Here is a 19,252-nt window from a genome sequence, read left to right on the forward strand (position 1 = left end):
ATGCCGTAGGGAGACGCATCACATGCTAACCGAATCGGTAGTGTTGGATTGTCGTGGGCCAATACTTCTTTTGAAGTGATTAGGCATTTACATTTCTGAAAAACACGCTTACACTCATCACTCTATTTCCATGTTACTCCAGTTTGCAGTAGGGCCTTCAGTGGGTACAGAATTGTAGATAAATTCCGCATGAACTTATGGTAGTAGTTCACCAACCCGAGGAACGACCTCAGTTGCGACACATTTTCCGATGCTGGAGCCTTGACTACAGCCTCAATCTTGTCCGGCAACTGATGCAACCCTTCCTCATCAATCATGTGGCCACAATACGAGATTTGTCTCCTGAAGAACTCGCATTTGGGGCGGTTGGCTCGTAGCCCATATTCCTGTAATCTCGTGAGCACCTGCTCCAGGTTGGCAAGGTGTTCACTGTCATTTTCGCCCGTAACCAGGATGTCGTCCAAATAACACTGGGTCCCCGGGATCCCTTGCAGGACTTGTTCCATCGCCCTCTGCCAAATAGCCGGGGCTGATGCTACCCCGAATACCAGTCGATTGTACTGGTAAAGGCCTTTGTGAGTGTTTATCGTGAGGTATTTCCTAGACGCTTCTTCCACCTCCATTTGTAGATACGCTTGGGCCAGATCAATCTTTGTAAAGCATTTCCCTCCAGATAGTGAGGCGAAAATATCTTCTATCCGTGGAAGTGGATATTGTACTGTGTGCAGGACTGGGTTCACAGTTACCTTGAAGTCCCCACAGATGCGAACCTTCTTCGGTTCCCCAGGTGTGCTGCTCAATGATTTCTTCATTACAGGAACGATGGGTGAGGCCCACTCGCTCCAGTCCACCTTGGACAGCACACCCAAACGCTCCAGACTCTCCAGCTCTGCTTCAACGGCTGGGTGGATCGCGTAAGGTACCGGTCTGGCCTTAAAAAATTTTGGGTTTGCGTTATCTTCGATTTTTATCGTTGCCGTTACTCCTTTTAGAGTCCCAAGTCCTTGTTGGAACACCTCTTTTGCGTCAGTTAGAATTTTTGACAGTCATCCAGGTGTGACGTCACCATCCTTTTTATCAGTCACAGTTAGCGCCTGAATGGAATGCCAATCCAATTGTATTTTTCGGATCCATTCACGTCCCAATAATGGTGGTCCTCCATCTGGTAGTATATATAGATACAGTTTCTGTGTTTCCTTGCCGTTGTATTCAACTGGCACCCTTATTTTTCCTCTGGGGTAGACTTTTTGCCCCGTGTATGTCTTCAATACAATGGACGTGTCCTTCAAGAGTATGTGTGAGAATAGCCGCTCATAGTCTCGTCGATTCATGACAGTTAGGGCTGATCCTGTGTCCAATTCCATCTTTACTGGGGACTCTGCTATCATGAGGGTGACCCAAATGGTTCGGTGATCCTCCTTTGCGATCACGTTGTGTAACTTTAGACAGCTTAGTCTCCTGCTCCCGGAGTCCTTATCACTCTCCTGATCTTCCGAATTACTGTCTGTCAATTTCTTTACTTTCTTGTACTTTTCCTTAGTCGTTCTTGTAGTGTTGGTTTTCTTTCCCGACCTGCAGACTCTTGCTATGTGTCCCATTTTCCCACATTGCCTGCATACTTTGTCCTTAACCCAGCAGTCCTTCTGATCATGGGTTGTTCTGCCGCAGCGATAGCACTTTTCTGCTCCATACGCCATTTCGTTAGCGCTGTATTCCTGTGGTTTCTGTTGTATTTCCGCAGCTCCCCGTGCTGCTGCTTCGTAGGATACTGCCACGCTGAAAGCCTGTTCTAGCGTCAGGTCCTTTTCCGAAAGTAGTCGTTTCTGGGTTCCTTCACTCTGGAGCCCGGAGACAAACTTATCCCGCAAGGTGTCTGCCAGTCCTGCTCCGAACCGGCAGTGCTTCGATAAATTGAGTAGTTCCGTAAGATAGTCAGCATTGCTCTCATCTTTGTGCTGGTTTCTTTTATGGAACTTGAATCTTTCTGCTATCAGCAGTGGTGTAGGGTTTAGGTGTTCCTGTAAGATATTAACAATCTCTTCAAAACTTTTCTCCATTGGTTTAGCTGGGGTAATTAAATTCCGCAATAGGCCGTACGTTCTCGCGCCCATCAAATTTAATAATACCGACGCCTTCTTTCCATCGGCCACCTCATTTGCCTCGCAGTACACTTCAATTCTTTCCACATACGTGGTCCAGTGTTCTACCTCGTTGCCGAAAGCAGTGATACTGCCACTCTTCGGCATCTTGAGTGATTTAAAATGGCGCCTCCCGTGCTTTTTCTTCTTCCCCAATGGAATAAAGTGGCGCCTCCCGCGCTTTTTCTTCTTCCCCAATGGAATAAAATGGCACCTCCCGCGCTTTTCCTTCTTCCCCTTGCTGCCACGCTGCTCCTAGTGTTCTACAGGGTAATGGCGCGACCCGCGGCTTCGGCGCGTATCACTTTTCCTTCCCCGTGTTCTATCCTCTCCACGCTGCCCTGTTCTTGAGCACCGACCGCGCCCTGTGCGCTCCACCCTCTCTCCCTTCCTCCCGACGACGCTGCACGGCCCCTTTGCAGAGCCGCTCGATCGAGCCCGAGCCCACCGCAGTCCGGAAGGGTCAGCGCACTACCTGCTACCAGCACGACTTGCTGGAACACCTCGACTGGGGAGCCAGGCCCAGCTCTCCACAGCCTCCCCTGCAACTCTCCGATGGATCCCTGGGCGGTTGCCCGCGGTCGACGCCCGCCGTTCTGACTTCGACCTCCGAGAAGCTTCTCTTCAGGGAAAAGACCCCCGTGAGGTGATGCAGTACTGCAGGTGAGTTCAAACCTGCCCGTCGCCAGTGTAGTGTCCGAGGATCAATAATACTCAGACTGCAGGAGAACCATAAAACAGGTATTTACTGAACAGAGGGTAACTCAGGACTGAAATACAGCAGCCTGCTATGGCTTTATATACAGGGGTGGTCACTGCCGGTACTGCAGTATAGAATCAGTTCTTCTCTTAAAGGCACATACACAGCAGATTTGAGCAAGGATGTCTTACTACAGTTATACAGGGCCTTGGTGAGACCACACCTGGAGCACTGGGTGCAGGTTTGGTCTCCTTACCTAAGAAAGGATATACTTGCCATAGAGGGAGTGCAGCGAAGGTTCACCAGACTGATTCCTGGGATGGCAGGACTGTCGTATGAGGAGAGATTGGGTCGACTAGGCCTGTATTCACTCGAGTTTAGAAGAATGAGAGGGGATCTCATTGAAACGTATACAATTCTGACAGGGCTAGACAGACTGGATGCAGGGAGGATGTTTCCCCTGGCTGGGGGGCTCTAGAACGAGGGGTCACAGTCTCAGGATACGGGGTAGGACATTTAGGACTGAGATGAGGAGAAATTTCTTCACTCAGAGGGTTGTGAACCTGTGGAATTCTCTACCACAGAAGGCTGTGGAGGCCAAGTCACTGAATATATTTAAGCTGGAGGTAGATAGATTTCTAGATGCAAAAGGCATCAAGGGGTATGGGGAGAGAGCGGGAATACAGTATTGAGATAGAGGATCAGCCATGATCATATTGAATGGTGGAGCAGGCTCGAAGGGCCGAATGGCCGACTCCTGCTCCTATTTTTCTATGTTTTCTATGTTCTATGTTTCTATCTTAGACCTTCTTATATTCTCTTAGTACAGTATTCGTTGGGGTCAGACTATCTCTGACTCTAGTGCTATCTGTCTCTCCCAATCTTTTGTGCACCTTGTTTCTCCTTTCTAATGTTACATCCTGGTGCCCATCCCCCTGCTAAATTAGTTTAAACCCTCCCCAACAGCACCAGCAATCCCCCACCACGAGGATATTGGTCCCGGCTCTGTTGAGGTGCAACCCATCCGGCCTGTACAGGTCCCACCTCCCCCAGAGCTGGCCCCAATGTCCCAGGAATCTAAAGCCCTCCCTCCTGCACCATCCCACCAGCCACGCATTCATCTGATCTATCCTCCTACTTCTATACTCACTAGCACGTAGCAGCGGGAGTAATCCGGAGATTACTACCTTTGAGGTCCTGCTTTTTAAAATCTCTTTCCTAGCACCTGCAGGATTTCATCCTTCTTTCTACCTATGTCATTGATACCAATATGGACCACGACCTCTGGCTGTTCACCCTCCCCACCCAGAATGTGCTGCAGGCGCTCAGTGACATCCTTGACCTTGGTACCAGGGAGGCAACATACCATCCTGGAATCACACCTGCGGCTGCAGAAACGCCTGTCTGTTCCACTCACTATCGAATCTCCTATCACTATGTCTTTCCTGATCTTCTGCCCCCCAATGTACAGCTGAGCCATCCATGGTGCCATGGACTTGCCTCTGGCTGTACTCCCCAGAGGAACCCTCACCCTCACCAGTATTCAGACTCCAAGGGTTAAATTACATGGAGAGATTACACAAAGTAGGGTTGTAATCCCTGGAATTTAGAAGGTTAATGGGTGATTTGATCGAAGTTTTCAAGATAGTAAGGGGAACCTAGAAACATAGAAGATAGGAGCAGGAGTAGGCCATTCGGCCCCTCGAGCCTGCTCCGCCATTCAATGAGATCATGGCTGATCATCCAAATTCAGTACCCTGTCCCTGCCATCTCCCCATATCCCTTGATCCCTTTAGCCTTAAGAAATATATCTAACTCCTTCTTGAATATATTTAATGAATTGGCCTCAACTGCCTTGTGTGGTAGAGAATTCCACAGGTTCACCACTCTGGGTGAAGAAATTCCTCCTCATCTCAGTCCTAAATGGCTTACCCCTTATCCTTAGACTGTGACCCCTGGTTCTGGACTCCCCCGCCATCGGGAACATCCCTCCTGCATCTAGTCTGTCTAGTCCTGTTAGAATTTTATAAGTTTCAATGAGATCCCCTCTCATTCTTCTAAACTCCAGCGAGTATAAGCCCAATCGACCCAATCTCTCCTCATACGTCATTCCTGCCATCCCAGGTATCAGTCTGGTGAATCTTCGCTGCACTCCCTCCATGGCAAGAACATCCTCCCTCAGATAAGGCGACCAAAACTGCACACAATACTCAAGATGTGGTCTCACCAAGGCCCTGTACAACTGCAGCAAGACATCCTTGCTCCTGTACTCGAATCCTCTCAGTTAGGATCACCTCCCAAACCCACGACCTCCACCACCTAGAAGGACAAGGGCAGCAAGCGCAATGGGAAACACCATAGGAACAGGAGGAGGCCATTCAGCCCGTCGAGCCTGCTCCGCCATTCAATGAAATCACGGCTGATCTGCGACCCAACTCCATATACTGCCTTTGGCCCATATCCCAACAGTAGAGCGTTTGTTTTGGGAGTCTCGTATTGGGCATGCGGACAATGTGATCCGTCCATCGGAGCTGATCGAGCGTGGTCAAAGCTTCGATGCTGGGGATGTTGGCCTGAGCGAGAACACTGACGTTGGTGCGCCTATCCTGCCAATGGATTTGCAGGATCTTGCGGAGGCAGCATTGGTGGTACCTCTCCAGTGCTTTGAGGTGCCTGCTGTACATGGTCCATGTCTCTGAGGCATACAGCAAGGCGGATATCACTGCTGCTCTGTAGACCATGAGCTTAGGGCTGGGTTTGAGGTCCTGGTCTTCAAATACTCTCTTCCTCGGGCGACTGAAGGCACACTGCCCATTATCACATTGCTGTTTGTGGGAGCTTGCTGTGCACAAATTGGCTGCCACGACTCCTGCATTACAGCAGCAACGACACTTCAATAAAAAGTAAATCATTAGCTGTAAAGCGCTTTGTGATGTTCTGAGGTTGTGAAACGGGCTTTATAAATGTGAGTTCATTCGTTCTGCCTTTCCTTCATTCTTTACACCTGGCTGGGCCTGCACTCATTGGAGTTTAGAAGAATGAGAGGTGATCTTATTGAAACATATAAGATACTGAGGGGGCTCGGCAGGGTAGATGCAGAGAGGGTGTTTCCCCTCGTGGAGAAATCTAGAACTCGGGGGCACAGTCTCAATAAAGGGTCGCCCCTTTAGAACTGAGATGAGGAGGAATTTCTTCTCTCGGAGGGTCGTAAATCTGTGGAATTCTCTGCCCCAGAGAGCCGTGGAGGCTGGGTCATTAAACACATTTAAGGTGGAGATAGACAGATTTTTGCAAGATAAGGGAGTGAAGGGTTATGGGGAGCGGGCTGGGAAGTGGCTATGAGCGCAAGATAAGATCAGCCATGAGGGCAGCACGGTGGCATAGTGGTTAGCACTGTTGCCTCACAGCGCCAGGGACCCGGGTTCGAATCCGGCCTCGGGTGACTGTCTGTGTGGAGTTTGCACATTCTCCCCGTGTTTGCGTGGGTTTCCTCCGGGTGCTCCGGTTTCCTCCCACAGTCCAAAGATGTGCGGGTTAGGTTGATTGGCTATGATAAATTGACCCTTAGTGTTAGGGGGATTAAATACGTGGGGTTACGGGGATAGGGTGGGATATGTGTCGGTGCAGGCTCGATGGGCCGAAATGGCCTCTATCTGCACTGTGGGGTTTCTGTGATTTCTGTGATCTGATTGGCCCAGAAATTCGGGTCGGAGGCGTCCCGCGGGTGCAAGCCCCCGACCTGCACATACCTAGCGCGCCTGCCGTTGTGCTGTGGGCCCGCGTGGAATTCCGATCCTGGGCCTCCTCCAGCTGCCGGCGTGCAGTCCTCGCGTATCCCAGGGCTGCAGTTAGTTCGATGCGTCCCCTGGGATCACGTGGGCCATGGGGAGCCAATCGGAGCAGGGAATCTCCATTCATAGATTTGACCGGTCTTCCTGAGATCGGCCCCAAAACCTAACTAAAACTTCAAATAATTTTTTTTTTTAAAACATCACATTTTTAAAATAACTATAAATTACATAAATTAACGACTTTAAACAAAAATTTAAATTTCTGAAAAATTTAATTACAGTTTCTGACGGGGCTAAAAATAAACTTACCTTTCGTTAAAGTATTTTAAAATGATAAACCTGTGGAAAAAATGTTTTAATTTTACTTACTTCACCTCTTACCTTGTTAGCAGCAGGCCCTGCGCCTGCTTCTTCCACGCACAGCTGCTCGGGACTTGCCCGCACGGAGAAACCTGTGAAAAAAGCGGAAGTTCCAGGTCTACGCGCTGCCTCTCCGGCGCACGCGTTCGACCTCCGAACCCCTTCCTTCAAGGGAACGGAAGTTCCAGTTTCCAGCGCGTGCGCAGCGCATGCGCGAAACCGGCACTTCCGTTGGCCATACAGGCGAGTACACAGCGCGTACTCACCCGTGGGGAACTGAATTTCTGGGCCATTGAACAGCGGAGCAGGCTCGAGGGGCCAAGTGACCTATTCCTGCTCCTATTTCTTATGTTCTTATATTTCTTTCCTATTTCTCTTTCTCTTTTCTTTCCTGCATTCCTTCATTCTGTTCTTATTTCCTTTCGTAGCGAGAGGGTTTGAGTACAGGAACAAGGATGTCTTGCTGCAGTTGTACAGGGCCTTGGTGAGACCACACCTTGAGTATTGTGTGCAGTTTTGGTCGCCTTATCTGAGGAAGGATGTTCTTGCCATGGAAGGAGTGCAGCGAAGATTCACCAGACTGATACCTGGGATGGCAGGAACGACGTATGAGGAGAGATTGGGTCGATTGGGCTTGTACTCGCTGGAGTTTAGAAGAATGAGAGGGGATCTCATTGAAACCTATAAAATTCTGTCAGGACTGGACAGACTAGATGCAGGAAGGATGTTCCTGATGGCCGGGGAGTCCAGAACCAGGGGTCACAGTCTAAGGATAAGGGGTAAGCCATTTAGGACTGAAATGAGGAGGAATTTCTTCACCCAGAGAGTGGTGAACCTGTGGAATTCTCTACCGCAGAGGGCAGTAGAGGCCAATTCATTAAATATATTCAAGAAGGAGTTGGATGTATTTCGTAAGGCTAAAGGGATCAAGGGATATGGGGAGAAAGCAGGGACAGGTACTGAATTTGGATGATCAGCCATGATCTCATTGAATGGTGGAGCAGGCTCGAGGGGCCGAATGGCCTACTCCTGCTCCTGTCTTCTATGTTTCTATGTTTCTCTTTCTTTCCTTCTTTCCTTCCCTTTCTTACATTCTTTCTTTTTGGCACGGTTGCCTTCAAGCCAACTGACCCCTGTGCTCCCCCCCCCCCGACTCCAGATTCTGGGACCGAGACTTTCCAGACAGTTACTTCGACTACGACATGGAAGCTTTCAAGAACTGCGTCCTGATCCGGAATGCCGCCTGGTCCAACGCCGTCTGCCGCGCGGCGCACCACTGGATCTGCAAGCGCAGGTCGGAGAAGCTCCCGATCAGCCTGTGAGGCGAGTCCCGAGCGGCCTGTGGTCAGAGGGCGCTGGTTCGCGGAAGAGCTTGAAGTTTGTTCCCTTGTTTTTTTGGCCCGTTTCTTGTTTTCTGCGTTCGAACCTTAAGAAACTGTTCTGTTGCAAGAGGGCGGGCGGCGAGGGTGAGATCCAGCCTCAGACCAGAGGGGATGAAGGGCTCCCCTCTCTGACAGGGGCAGCATGTCAGGCTCTGACCTTTCACCCTCTGGTGACCCGGGGTCAAGCGGACGAGGCGAGTGTGTCATTTCTGAGGTGTGCGATGTAATAAAACTCACTACACACTTGGTTGGAGCATAAAGCAAGGCTTTAATCAACTTGTTTCAGAACATGGAGGTCTAGTTGTTCTTCACTAGTTCCTTGTTTTTACAAAATGTCCCTCTGGAAGCTGGGGCCAATGCCCAAGTATGTATACTCCTTGAACGGCGCCACCAGCTGGCCGTCCAGCGTTATTTCACAAGTAGTTTCTTGAATGAATAACAGTGTGTACCCAGCATGCACCAGGGGATGGCCTAGCGGAACTTTAATTCCTTGGCGTCTCCCGGCCCTGCCTCCCCCGCCCCCTGCCACTCCCTGAAATCCTCCCTTAGAACGAGGGCTCCAGGGAGACAGTGTTTGACTTTTATTTGCTGACTGTTACCGGAAATAAAGCTTCACTTCAACACCAGAGCATGGCCCCGAAACTCATTTTAGTCCCTGCTTCCTCTTTACGATAACATCGATTCCGACTCGCGATTCTACCGCGCCGTTCAAGACCTCAGGCCGTCCCGAACTCCTTCGCAGTCGATCAAGCACTTTTTGAAGGGCGGTTTCTGTCGTAATGCAGGGAGTTCAAAGGTCGTGGGATCGGGCCCCGCTCCAGATGCCAGATCCTACACTTCCCACTTGCCCATTACTGAGGGAGCGCCGCACTGTCGGAGTGGCAGTACTGAGGGAGTGCTGCACTGTAGGAGTGGCAGTACTGAGGGAGCGCCGCACTGTCGGAGTGGCAGTACTGAGGGAGTGCTGCACTGTCGGAGTGGCAGTACTGAGGGAGTGCTGCACTGTCGGAGTGGCAGTACTGAGGGAGCGCTGCACTGTCGGAGTGGCAGTACTGAGGGAGCGCCGCACTGTCGGAGTGGCAGTACTGAGGGAGTGCTGCACTGTCGGAGTGGCAGTACTGAGGGAGCGCCGCACTGTCGGAGTGGCAGTACTGAGGGAGTGCTGCACTGTCGGAGTGGCAGTACTGAGGGAGTGCTGCACTGTCGGAGTGGCAGTACTGAGGGAGCGCTGCACTGTCGGAGTGGCAGTACTGAGGGAGCGCCGCACTGTCGGAGTGGCAGTACTGAGGGAGTGCTGCACTGTCGGAGTGGCAGTACTGAGGGAGTGCTGCACTGTCGGAGTGGCAGTACTGAGGGAGCGCTGCACTGTCGGAGTGGCAGTACTGAGGGAGCGCCGCACTGTCGGAGTGGCAGTACTGAGGGAGTGCTGCAGTGTCAGAGGGGCAGTACAGAGGAAGCTCTGTACTGTCGGAGGAGCAGTACTGAGGGAGCTCTGTACTGTCGGAGGAGCAGTACTGAGGGAGCTCTGTACTGTCGGAGGGGCAGTACTGAGGGAGCGCTGCACTGTCGGAGGGGCAGTACTGAGGGAGCGCCACACTGTCGGAGAGGCAGTACTGAGGGAGCGCTGCACTGTTGGAGGGGCAGTACTGAGGGAGCGCCGCACTGTCGGAGAGGCAGTACTGAGGGAGCGCCGCACCGTCGGAGAGGCAGTACTGAGGGAGCGCCGCATTGTTGGAGGGGCAGTACTGAGGGAGCTCTGTACTGTCGGAGGGGCAGTACTGAGGGAGCGCTGCACTGTCGGAGCAGCAGTACTGAGGGAGCTCTGTACTGTCAGAGGGGCAGTACTGAGGGAGCGCTGCACTGTTGGAGGGGCAGTACTGAGAGAGCGCCACACTGTCGGAGAGGCAGTACTGAGGGAGCTCTGTACTGTCGGAGGGGCAGTACTGAGGGAGCGCTGCACTGTCGGAGGGGCAGTACTGAGGGAGCGCTGCAATGTCGGGGGAGCAGTACTGAGGGAGCTCTGTACTGTCGGAGGGGCAGTACTGAGGGAGCGCTGCACTGTCGGAGGGGCAGTACTGAGGGAGCGCTGCACTGTCGGAGGGGTAGTACTGAGGGAGCACTGCACTGTTGGAGGGGCAGTACTGAGGGAGCGCCGCACCGTCGGAGAGGCAGTACTGAGGGAGCGCCGCATTGTTGGAGGGGCAGTACTGAGGGAGCTCTGTACTGTCGGAGGGGCAGTACTGAGGGAGCGCTGCACTGTCGGAGCAGCAGTACTGAGGGAGCTCTGTACTGTCAGAGGGGCAGTACTGAGGGAGCGCTGCACTGTTGGAGGGGCAGTACTGAGAGAGCGCCACACTGTCGGAGAGGCAGTACTGAGGGAGCTCTGTACTGTCGGAGGGGCAGTACTGAGGGAGCGCTGCACTGTCGGAGGGGCAGTACTGAGGGAGCGCTGCAATGTCGGGGGAGCAGTACTGAGGGAGCTCTGTACTGTCGGAGGGGCAGTACTGAGGGAGCGCTGCACTGTCGGAGGGGCAGTACTGAGGGAGCGCTGCACTGTCGGAGGGGTAGTACTGAGGGAGCACTGCACTGTTGGAGGGGCAGTACTGAGGGAGCGCTGCACTGTCGGAGGGGCAGTACTGCGGGAACGCGACGCTGTCGGAGGGGCAGTACTGAGGGAACGCCGCACTGTCGGAGGGGCAGTATTGAGGGAGCTCCGCACTGTCGGAGGGGCAGTACCGAGGGAGCGCCGTACTATCGGAGGGGCAATACTGAGGGAGCGCTGCAGTGTCGGAGGGACAGTACTGAGGGAGCACTGCACTGTCAGAGGGGCAGTACTGAGGGAGCGCTGCACTGTCGGAGGTGCAGTAGTGAGGAACGCTGCACTGTCGGAGGGGCAGTACTGAAGGAACGCTGCACTGTCAGGGGCAGTACTGAGGGAGTGCTGCAGTGTCGGAGGGGCAGTACTGAGGGAGCACTGCACTGTCGGAGGGTCATTACTGAGGGAGCGCTGCACTGACGGCGGGGCAGTACTGAGGGAATGCCACACTGTTGGAGGGGCAGTACTGAGGGAACGCTGCACTGTCAGAGGGGCAGTACTGAGGGAGCGCTGCTCTGTCGGAGGGACAGTACTGAGGGAGTGCTGCACTGTCGGAGGTGCAGTACTGAGGAACGCTGCACTGTCAGAGGGGCAGTACTGAGGGAGCGCTGCACTGTTGGAGGGGCAGTATTGAGGGAGTGCTGCACTGTCGGAGGGGCAGTACTGAGTGAACGCTGCAATGTCAGAGGGGCAGTACTGAGGGAGCACTGCAGTGTCGGAGGGGCAGTACTGAGGGAGCCCTGCACTGTCGGAGGGTCATTACTGAGGGAGCGCTGCACTGACGGCGGGGCAGTACTGAGGGACTGCTGTACTGTCGGAGGGGCAGTACTAAGGGAGCGCCACACTTTCAGAGGGGGTAGTACTGAGGAGCACTAATCTGTCGGAGGGACAGTACTGAGGGAGCACTGCACTGTCAGAGGTGCAGTACTGAGGGAGCGCTGCACTGTCGGAGGGACAGTACTGAGGGAGCACTGCACTGTCAGAGGTGCAGTACTGAGGGAGCGCTGCTCTGTCGGAGGGGCAGTACTGAGGGACTGCTGTACTGTCGGAGGGGCAGTAGTAAGGGAGCGCCACACTGTCAGAGGGGGTAGTACTGAGGGAGCACTACTCTGTCGGAGGGACAGTACTGAGGGAGCGCTGCTCTGTCGGAGGGGCAGTACTGAGCTTAGGGCCAAGGCAACAGAAGGTACGGCTGCCAAAGGTTGAGCGATTATAATCAGGGATGCTCAAGAGGGCAGAATTAGAGGAACACAGATAACTCGGCGGGGGGTTGGGGTTAGGAGATAAGAACATAAAGAGGAGCAGGAGTCGGCCATTCGGCCCCTCGAGCCTGCTCCGCCATTCAATGAGATCATGGCTGATCTTCTGCCTCAACTCCATTCACCGGCCCTAGCGCCATATCCCTTGATGCCCTTACTAGTCAGAAACCTATCGACTTCTGTTTTGAATATACCCAATGACTGAGCCTCCACAGCCCTCTGGGGTAGAGAATTCCAAAGATTCACCACCCTCTGTGTGAAGAAATTTCTTCTCATCTCAGTCCTGAATGGCCTACCCTTTATCCTGAGGCTGTGGCCCCTGGTTCTAGACTCCCCAGTCAAGGGAAACATTCTCCCAGCATCCACCCGATCAAGCCCTGTAATAATTTTGTATGCTTCAATGAGATCCCCTCTCATTCTTCTGAATTCAAGAGAATACAGGCCTAGTTTACTCAATCTCTTCTCATACGACAGTCCCGCCATCCCAGGAATCAATCTCGTGAACCTTCGTTGCACTCCCTCTATGGCAAGTATATCCTTCCTTAGGTAAGGAGACCAAAATTATACACAGTACTCCAGGTGTGGTCTCCCCAAGGCCCTATATAATTGGAGTAAGACCTCTTTACTCCTGCACTCAAATCCTCTTGTAATGAAGGCCAGCATACCATTTGCCTTCCTAATGGCTTGCTGCACCTGCACATTCACTTTCAGTGACTCATGTACAAGGACACCCAGGTCCCTTTGAGCATCTGCATTCTCCAATCTTTCAGCATTTAGGAAATACTCTGCCTTTCTGTTTTTTCTACCAAAGTGGATAACTTCACATTTATCCACATTATATTCCATCTGCCATGTTCTCGCCCACTCACTGAGCCTGTCGAGATCCCCCTGAAGCCTCTTCACATCCTCTTCACAACTGACACTGCCAGGAAAGGGGCCTCTCTCCACCACCTGTCGACCGACGGTAAGCATAGAACTGATTGGTAAGAGCTACTCGGACCTCACGAAGTTGGCAACCAGTTCAAAGAACCCCTGACTATAGACACTTGGTTAGGCCCCAGTTGGAGTATTGTGGCCAATTCTGGGCACTCCTCCCCTTCTAGCTAACTGGTACATCATATTTTAAGTAATTATTAATTACATGTTATATGCAAAATAATATACATTGCTGTATTCATTAATTATAAGTTAGTCTCTCAGGAGGCTTCCTGACTCGGTCCGGATAACGCCTCGGGGGTGTAGTAGTTTCTGGTGGTGTAGTAGGTTCTTCTGGCAAGGCTGATTCGGCTTGAAGGCCAGTGTCGGGTTCATCGGACTCCAGTATCACCGGATCGGAGGTAGATATGGGTATCTCTACTTCATCGTTAGATGTATAGAGTGGTGGTGTAGGTTGTCCCTTTTCGGATGACTTGATGATTTGGTCAGCATGGCACCTTATTATGCTGTCTCCGATGTCCACGGTATACATCAGTGGTCCTAATCGTGTGCAGATAGTTCCAGGCTGCCATTTCTCGGTACGGTAGTCCCGGGCCAAAACCGGTTGGCCTATCTGGAAAGCCCTAGTTGGCCTTTCATTTCTGCCCTGAAACTGCCGGTTCTCCACGTCCCTTCGGATGTTGGGCTTGACCAAATCCAGCCGGCATCTTAGGTTTCTATTGTAGAACATCATGGCGGGAGTTTGGTTAGTAACCATATGCGTTGCATTCCTATATGCAAATAAGAAGTTATCCACCTTGTGCTGAAGTTTTATGTCTTCATTACCCATGGCCTTGATGGCCTTCTTGAAGGTCTGGACAAACCTTTCAGCCAATCCATTGGTGGCGGGATGGTATGGGGCGGACGTGTAGTGCTTTACCCCATTGTTCTTTAAGAACTTTCTGAATTCTTCGGACACAAATTGCGGCCCACTATCAGAACAGATCTGTTCAGGCAGCCCATTCCTGGCAAATATGGTCCTTAATACTGTGATGGTTTTTTCCGTGGTGGTGGAGGACATCTTTATTACCTCCGGCCACTTGGAGTGTGCATCAACTGCGATTAAGAACATTGAGTCCATAAATGGACCAGCAAAGTCGATGTGCACCCTTTGCCAGGGAGATGAGGGCCACTCCCATGGATGTAGAGGGGCCTGTGGCGGAGCATTTTGGACCTTCTGGCATCCTAGGCAGCTCTTGGTCATGTCTTCGATGTCTCCATCGATACCTGGCCACCATACAAACGCCCTAGCTAGGTTCTTCATTTTCACTCCACCCAGATGCCCCTTGTGAAGCTCCTTTAGCACTTTATCCTGGAGTTTGGGTGGAATCACCACTCTGGATCCACACATCAAGGTTCCTCGGCACACTGACAGCTGTTCTCTTCTTTGCGAGAATGCTGGCAACAGTGGTTCGCCATGTGCTGGCCATCCCTTCACTGTTAAATCGTAGACCCGTGAGAGAGTAGGGTCATTTCTTGTCTCCCTTTCAATGGCAGAATTTGTCACCGGTAGACATTCCACTATGGTAGAGTGGAATATCTCTACTGGGTCTACTGTAGGTGCCTCTTCTATCGTTGGCAACGGTAGGCGTGATAAACCGTCAGCATTCCCATGCTGTTTTGACCCTTTGTATTCAATGTTGTATTGGTGTGCCCCTAGAAAAAGGGACCACCTCTGTAGTCTTTGTGCCGTCATAATGGGGACACCTTTTTTAGGGTTGAATATGGAGATGAGGGGTTGATGGTCAGTCAGCAAGGTAAATTTTTGTCCGTGTAGGTAATGGTTGAATTTCTTCACTCCCATACCAGGCTGAGTGCTTCCCTGTCTATCTGGGCATAGTTACGCTCAGCTGAGTTCAATGAGCGTGACGCAAAAGCTATCGGCCGTTCCGAGCCATCAGGGAATCTATGGGACAATACCGCTCCTATGCCGTAAGGGGATGCATCGCACGCCAGTCTGATTGGTAGTGATGGGTTGTAATGAGCCAAAATTTTCTCGGATGTGATTAAGTCTTTACATTTATGGAAGGCACGTTTACAGTCTTCGTTCCATTTCCAAATCACTCCTGTCTGTAGAAGATCATTAAGAGGGTGTAGAATAGTTGATAAGTTTGGTAAAAATTTATGATAGTAATTTATTAATCCCAGGAATGACCTTAATTGTGAAACATTTTCAGGTGCTGGGGCTTTTATAACTGCTTCAATTTTTTCAGGTGACTTATGCAACCCTTCCTTATTAATTATGTGGCCACAATATGATATCTGATTTTGGAAAAATTCGCACTTGGGGCGATTTGCTCGTAGGCCCTGTTCTTTCAGCCTAGTGAGCACCTGCTCCAAATTGGCAAGGTGCTCGTTGTCATTTTCTCCTGTTATAAGGATGTCGTCTAGGTAGCATTGAGTCCCCGGAATCCCTTGCAGGACTTGCTCCATAGCTCTTTGCCAGATAGCTGGAGCTGATGCTATTCCAAAAACCAGTCGATTGTACTGGTACAGGCCTTTGTGTGTGTTTATTGTGAGATACTTTTTAGAGGTCTCCTCAACCTCCATCTGTAGATATGCCTGTGCCAAGTCAATTTTTGTGAAACGTTTCCCTTCGGATAGTGAGGCGAAAATATCTTCTATCCTCGTAAGAGGATACTGTACCGTGTGAAGGACCGGGTTTACAGTCACCTTAAAGTCCCCACAGATGCGAATTTTTTTCTGTTCCTCAGAGTTATTTTTCAATGTTTTTTTTATGACTGGAACGATGGGTGTTGCCCATTCGCTCCAATCTATTTTGGATAATACGCCTGCCTTTTCCAAATTCTTCAGCTCTGCCTCGACTGCCGGACGTATTGCGTATGGCACCGGTCTTGCCTTAAAAAATTTTGGAATTGCTGTATCTTCCACTTTTATTGAGGCGGTGATGCCTTTCAAGGTTCCTAGTTTCTCTTGAAACACTTCTTTGGCGTTGGCCAAGATGTCTTTTAATCGTTCAGGTATGATGTCATCACTGTTTTTTTCCTTACTGGTCACCGTCAGTGCCTGAATGGAGTGCCAGCCTAAACGTATCTTCCTTATCCATTCACGTCCCAACAACGGTGGACCACCATCTTGTAGAATGTATAAATACAACTTTTGTATTTCTTTGCCGTTGTATACCACAGGCACCCTTATTTTTCCTTTGGGGTAGACTTTCTGCCCCGTATATGTTTTTAAGATAATGGATGTGTCTTTTAGAGGTATATGCGAAAATAGCCTCTCGTAATCTCGTCGATTTATTACGGTTAGAGCTGATCCTGTATCTAGCTCCATTTTAACTGGGGACCCTGCTATTGTGAGGGTAACCCAAATGGTTTGGTAATCCTCTTTGGCAAGTACATTATGTAATTTGAGACAGCTTAGTCTCTTGTTTCCGGAGTCGCTATCGCTATTCTGGTCTTCGGAGCTATTGTCCGTCATCATTTGTACCTTCCTGTACTTTTCTTTATTGATTTTTTGTTTTCTGTCAGTGGATTTATTTTGTCCAGATTGGCATACCCGTGCAATGTGTCCAATCTTACCACATTGCCTGCATGCTTTGCCCTTGAACCAGCAGTCCCTCTGGTTATGGGTGGATCTGCCGCAGCGATAACATCTTCCGAACTCCTGTGTCATTTCATGGGTGCCGAAGTCCTGTGTCTCTTGTTGTATCTCTGCAGCTCCTTTTGCTGCTGCTTCGTATGATACAGCCATACTGAAAGCTTTGTCCAATGTTAAATCTTTTTCAGAAAGCAGTCTTTTTTGTGTTCCTTCACTTAAGAGACCGCAAACAAATTTGTCTCGAAGATAATCCGATAGTCCTGCTCCGAATTGGCAGTACTTTGATAGCTTTCTTAATTCGGTTAGGTAATCAGCGTTACTTTCATTCTTGTGTTGATTTCTCTTGAAGAACTTGAATCGTTCCGCTATCAGCAGCGGTGTTGGGTTTAAATGCTCCTGCAGGGTATCAACAATTTCTTTAAAAGTCTTGTCCTTTGGTTTGGCTGGAGTGATTAAATTTCGTAACAGCCCATATGTCTTCGCGCCCATTAAGTTCAGAAGTATTGAAGCTTTTTTTTCATCTGTTATTCCATTTGCAGTGCAATAAACCTCTACTCTTTCCACGTATGTGGTCCAATCTTCTATTTCGCCATCAAAAGCCTCAATATTACCAGATTTAGGCATTTCAGAAAAGATATGGCGCTTCCCGCACTTTTTTTTCTCTGTAGCAACGATATGGCGCCTCCCGCGCTTTCCCGCCGCTGCTACCGATAACAACGCTGTTTTACTGTGGTTTCCGTTTATTCACTGTTGGAGACTCGTTCCCGACGGAGGTCTAAACGCTGACCTGCTTGCCGTGCTGGCCGTCTCTCGAGTGCACCCTCCCAGTCCGTTATTGCTTGTCTCCGATTTCGCTGCCTGTCTCAGCTGTAGAGCCCGCCGCTGGAGCTCCAGCCTGACGCCCAGGAAGGATTAGCGCAGTACCTGTCACCAGCTTGGCCAGCTGGTGAAACCACAGTTTCTCTTACTTCCTTGAGTCTTCTGGACGCTGGAGGAATCGATGTCCTTGAGGTGCTGCCGAATTGCAGGTAAGTCCGTTTCCACTTCGTCGCCACTGCAGTATCCGTGTGTAGTAAAAGACACTGAAGACAGGAGTTGGTTCATAGGTATTTACTAAGCAAGTCGGGGGGGAGGGGGGGGGGGGGGGTTTCTAAAGGATATACACAATACACAGGCTTATATAGCCCAAGTGGCAATTACCGGCATTACGCACACCTGGGGCTCTTAAAGGCACATACACCACAATTGCTCTTAAAGGCACATACACCACAGGCACCACACTTTAGGAAGGATGTCAAGGCCTTGGAGAGAGTCAGGGGTTAGCGGTGACTACACCGCAAACGTGCTTCATTGGCTGTAAAGCGTTTTGGCACGTCTTGAGGTCCTGAAAGGCGCTATATAAATGCATACCTTTCTTATATCAACAGCAATCTTAGCATATTCAGGTCCTGCCCTGTACCCACATTGAGACAATGGACGGACTCCATGACACTGTGACATTTCTCATAGTCGTACTGACAGAAATTCAAAAAGGGACACAAAGTATTTGAACATTTTATTAAGCTGGAAAGAGTTTACACTATTCCATAAGACAAGCATTATATTGCTGATAATTTGTTGTATTCCATTGCCCGCTGTGTAATGTTATTCTTTGTAAATTAGATGTGCAATTAGGAGTCACATTTCGGGGGTGAGGAGTCCCCCAGTTTGGGGAGGTGAGGAGTCCCCCAGTTTGGGGAGGTGAGGAGTCCCCCAGTTTGGGGAGGTGAGGAGTCCCCCAGTTTGGGGAGGTGAGGAGTCCCCCAGTTTGGGGAGGTGAGGAGTCCCCCAGTTTGGGGAGGTGAGGAGTCCCCCAGTTTGGTGAGGTGAGGAGTCCCCCAGTTTGGGGAGGTGAGGAGTCCCCCAGTTTGGGAGGTGAGGAGTCCCACAGTTTGGGGAGGTGAGGAGTCCCACAGTTTGGGAGGTGAGGAGTCCCACAGTTTGGGAGGTGAGGAGTCCCACAGTTTGGGGAGGTGAGGAGTCCCACAGTTTGGGGAGGTGAGGAGTCCCACAGTTTGGGGAGGTGAGGAGTCCCACAGTTTGGGGAGGTGAAGAGTCCCACAGTTTGGGGAGGTGAGGAGTCCCACAGTTTGGGGAGGTGAGGAGTCCCACAGTTTGGGGAGGTGAGGAGTCCCACAGTTTGGGGAGGTGAGGAGTCCCCCAGTTTGGGGAGGTGAGGAGTCCCACAGTTTGGGGAGGTGAGGAGTCCCACAGTTTGGGAGGTGAGGAGTCCCACAGTTTGGGGAGGTGAGGAGTCCCACAGTTTGGGGAGGTGAGGAGTCCCACAGTTTGGGGAGGTGAGGAGTCTCAGTTTGGGGAGGTGAGGAGTCCCACAGTTTGGGGAGGTGAGGAGTCCCACAGTTTGGGGAGGTGAGGAGTCCCACAGTTTGGGGAGGTGAGGAGTCCCACAGTTTGGGGAGGTGAGGAGTCCCCCAGTTTGGGGAGGTG

At 51.0% G+C, this 19,252-nt stretch overlaps 1 protein-coding gene across 4 annotated transcripts in view; it reads left to right on the forward strand.

Annotated features, from left to right (window-relative positions):
• LOC147091218 (C-type lectin domain family 17, member A-like) overlaps positions 1-8,997 on the forward strand; it is a 61,237-nt gene extending 52,240 nt beyond the window's left edge. For 3 of the 4 annotated variants that reach the window (XM_085976683.1, XM_085976684.1, XM_085976682.1), the window contains one exon: positions 8,112-8,997. In XM_085976683.1, coding sequence (XP_085832809.1) covers positions 8,112-8,598 — 487 coding nt within the window. In that variant the 3' untranslated portion in view covers positions 8,599-8,997. The remainder of the gene's footprint in view (positions 1-8,111) is intronic. The other variant, XM_085976685.1, reaches the window with a different exon arrangement.
• The last annotated feature ends 10,255 nt before the right edge of the window (positions 8,998-19,252 follow it).

This window comes from Somniosus microcephalus, unplaced genomic scaffold (assembly GCF_052327205.1).
Source record: "Somniosus microcephalus isolate GS21.2 unplaced genomic scaffold, FLI_Smic_1.0 unresolved_chr3, whole genome shotgun sequence".
Lineage (NCBI taxonomy): Eukaryota > Metazoa > Chordata > Chondrichthyes > Squaliformes > Somniosidae > Somniosus > Somniosus microcephalus.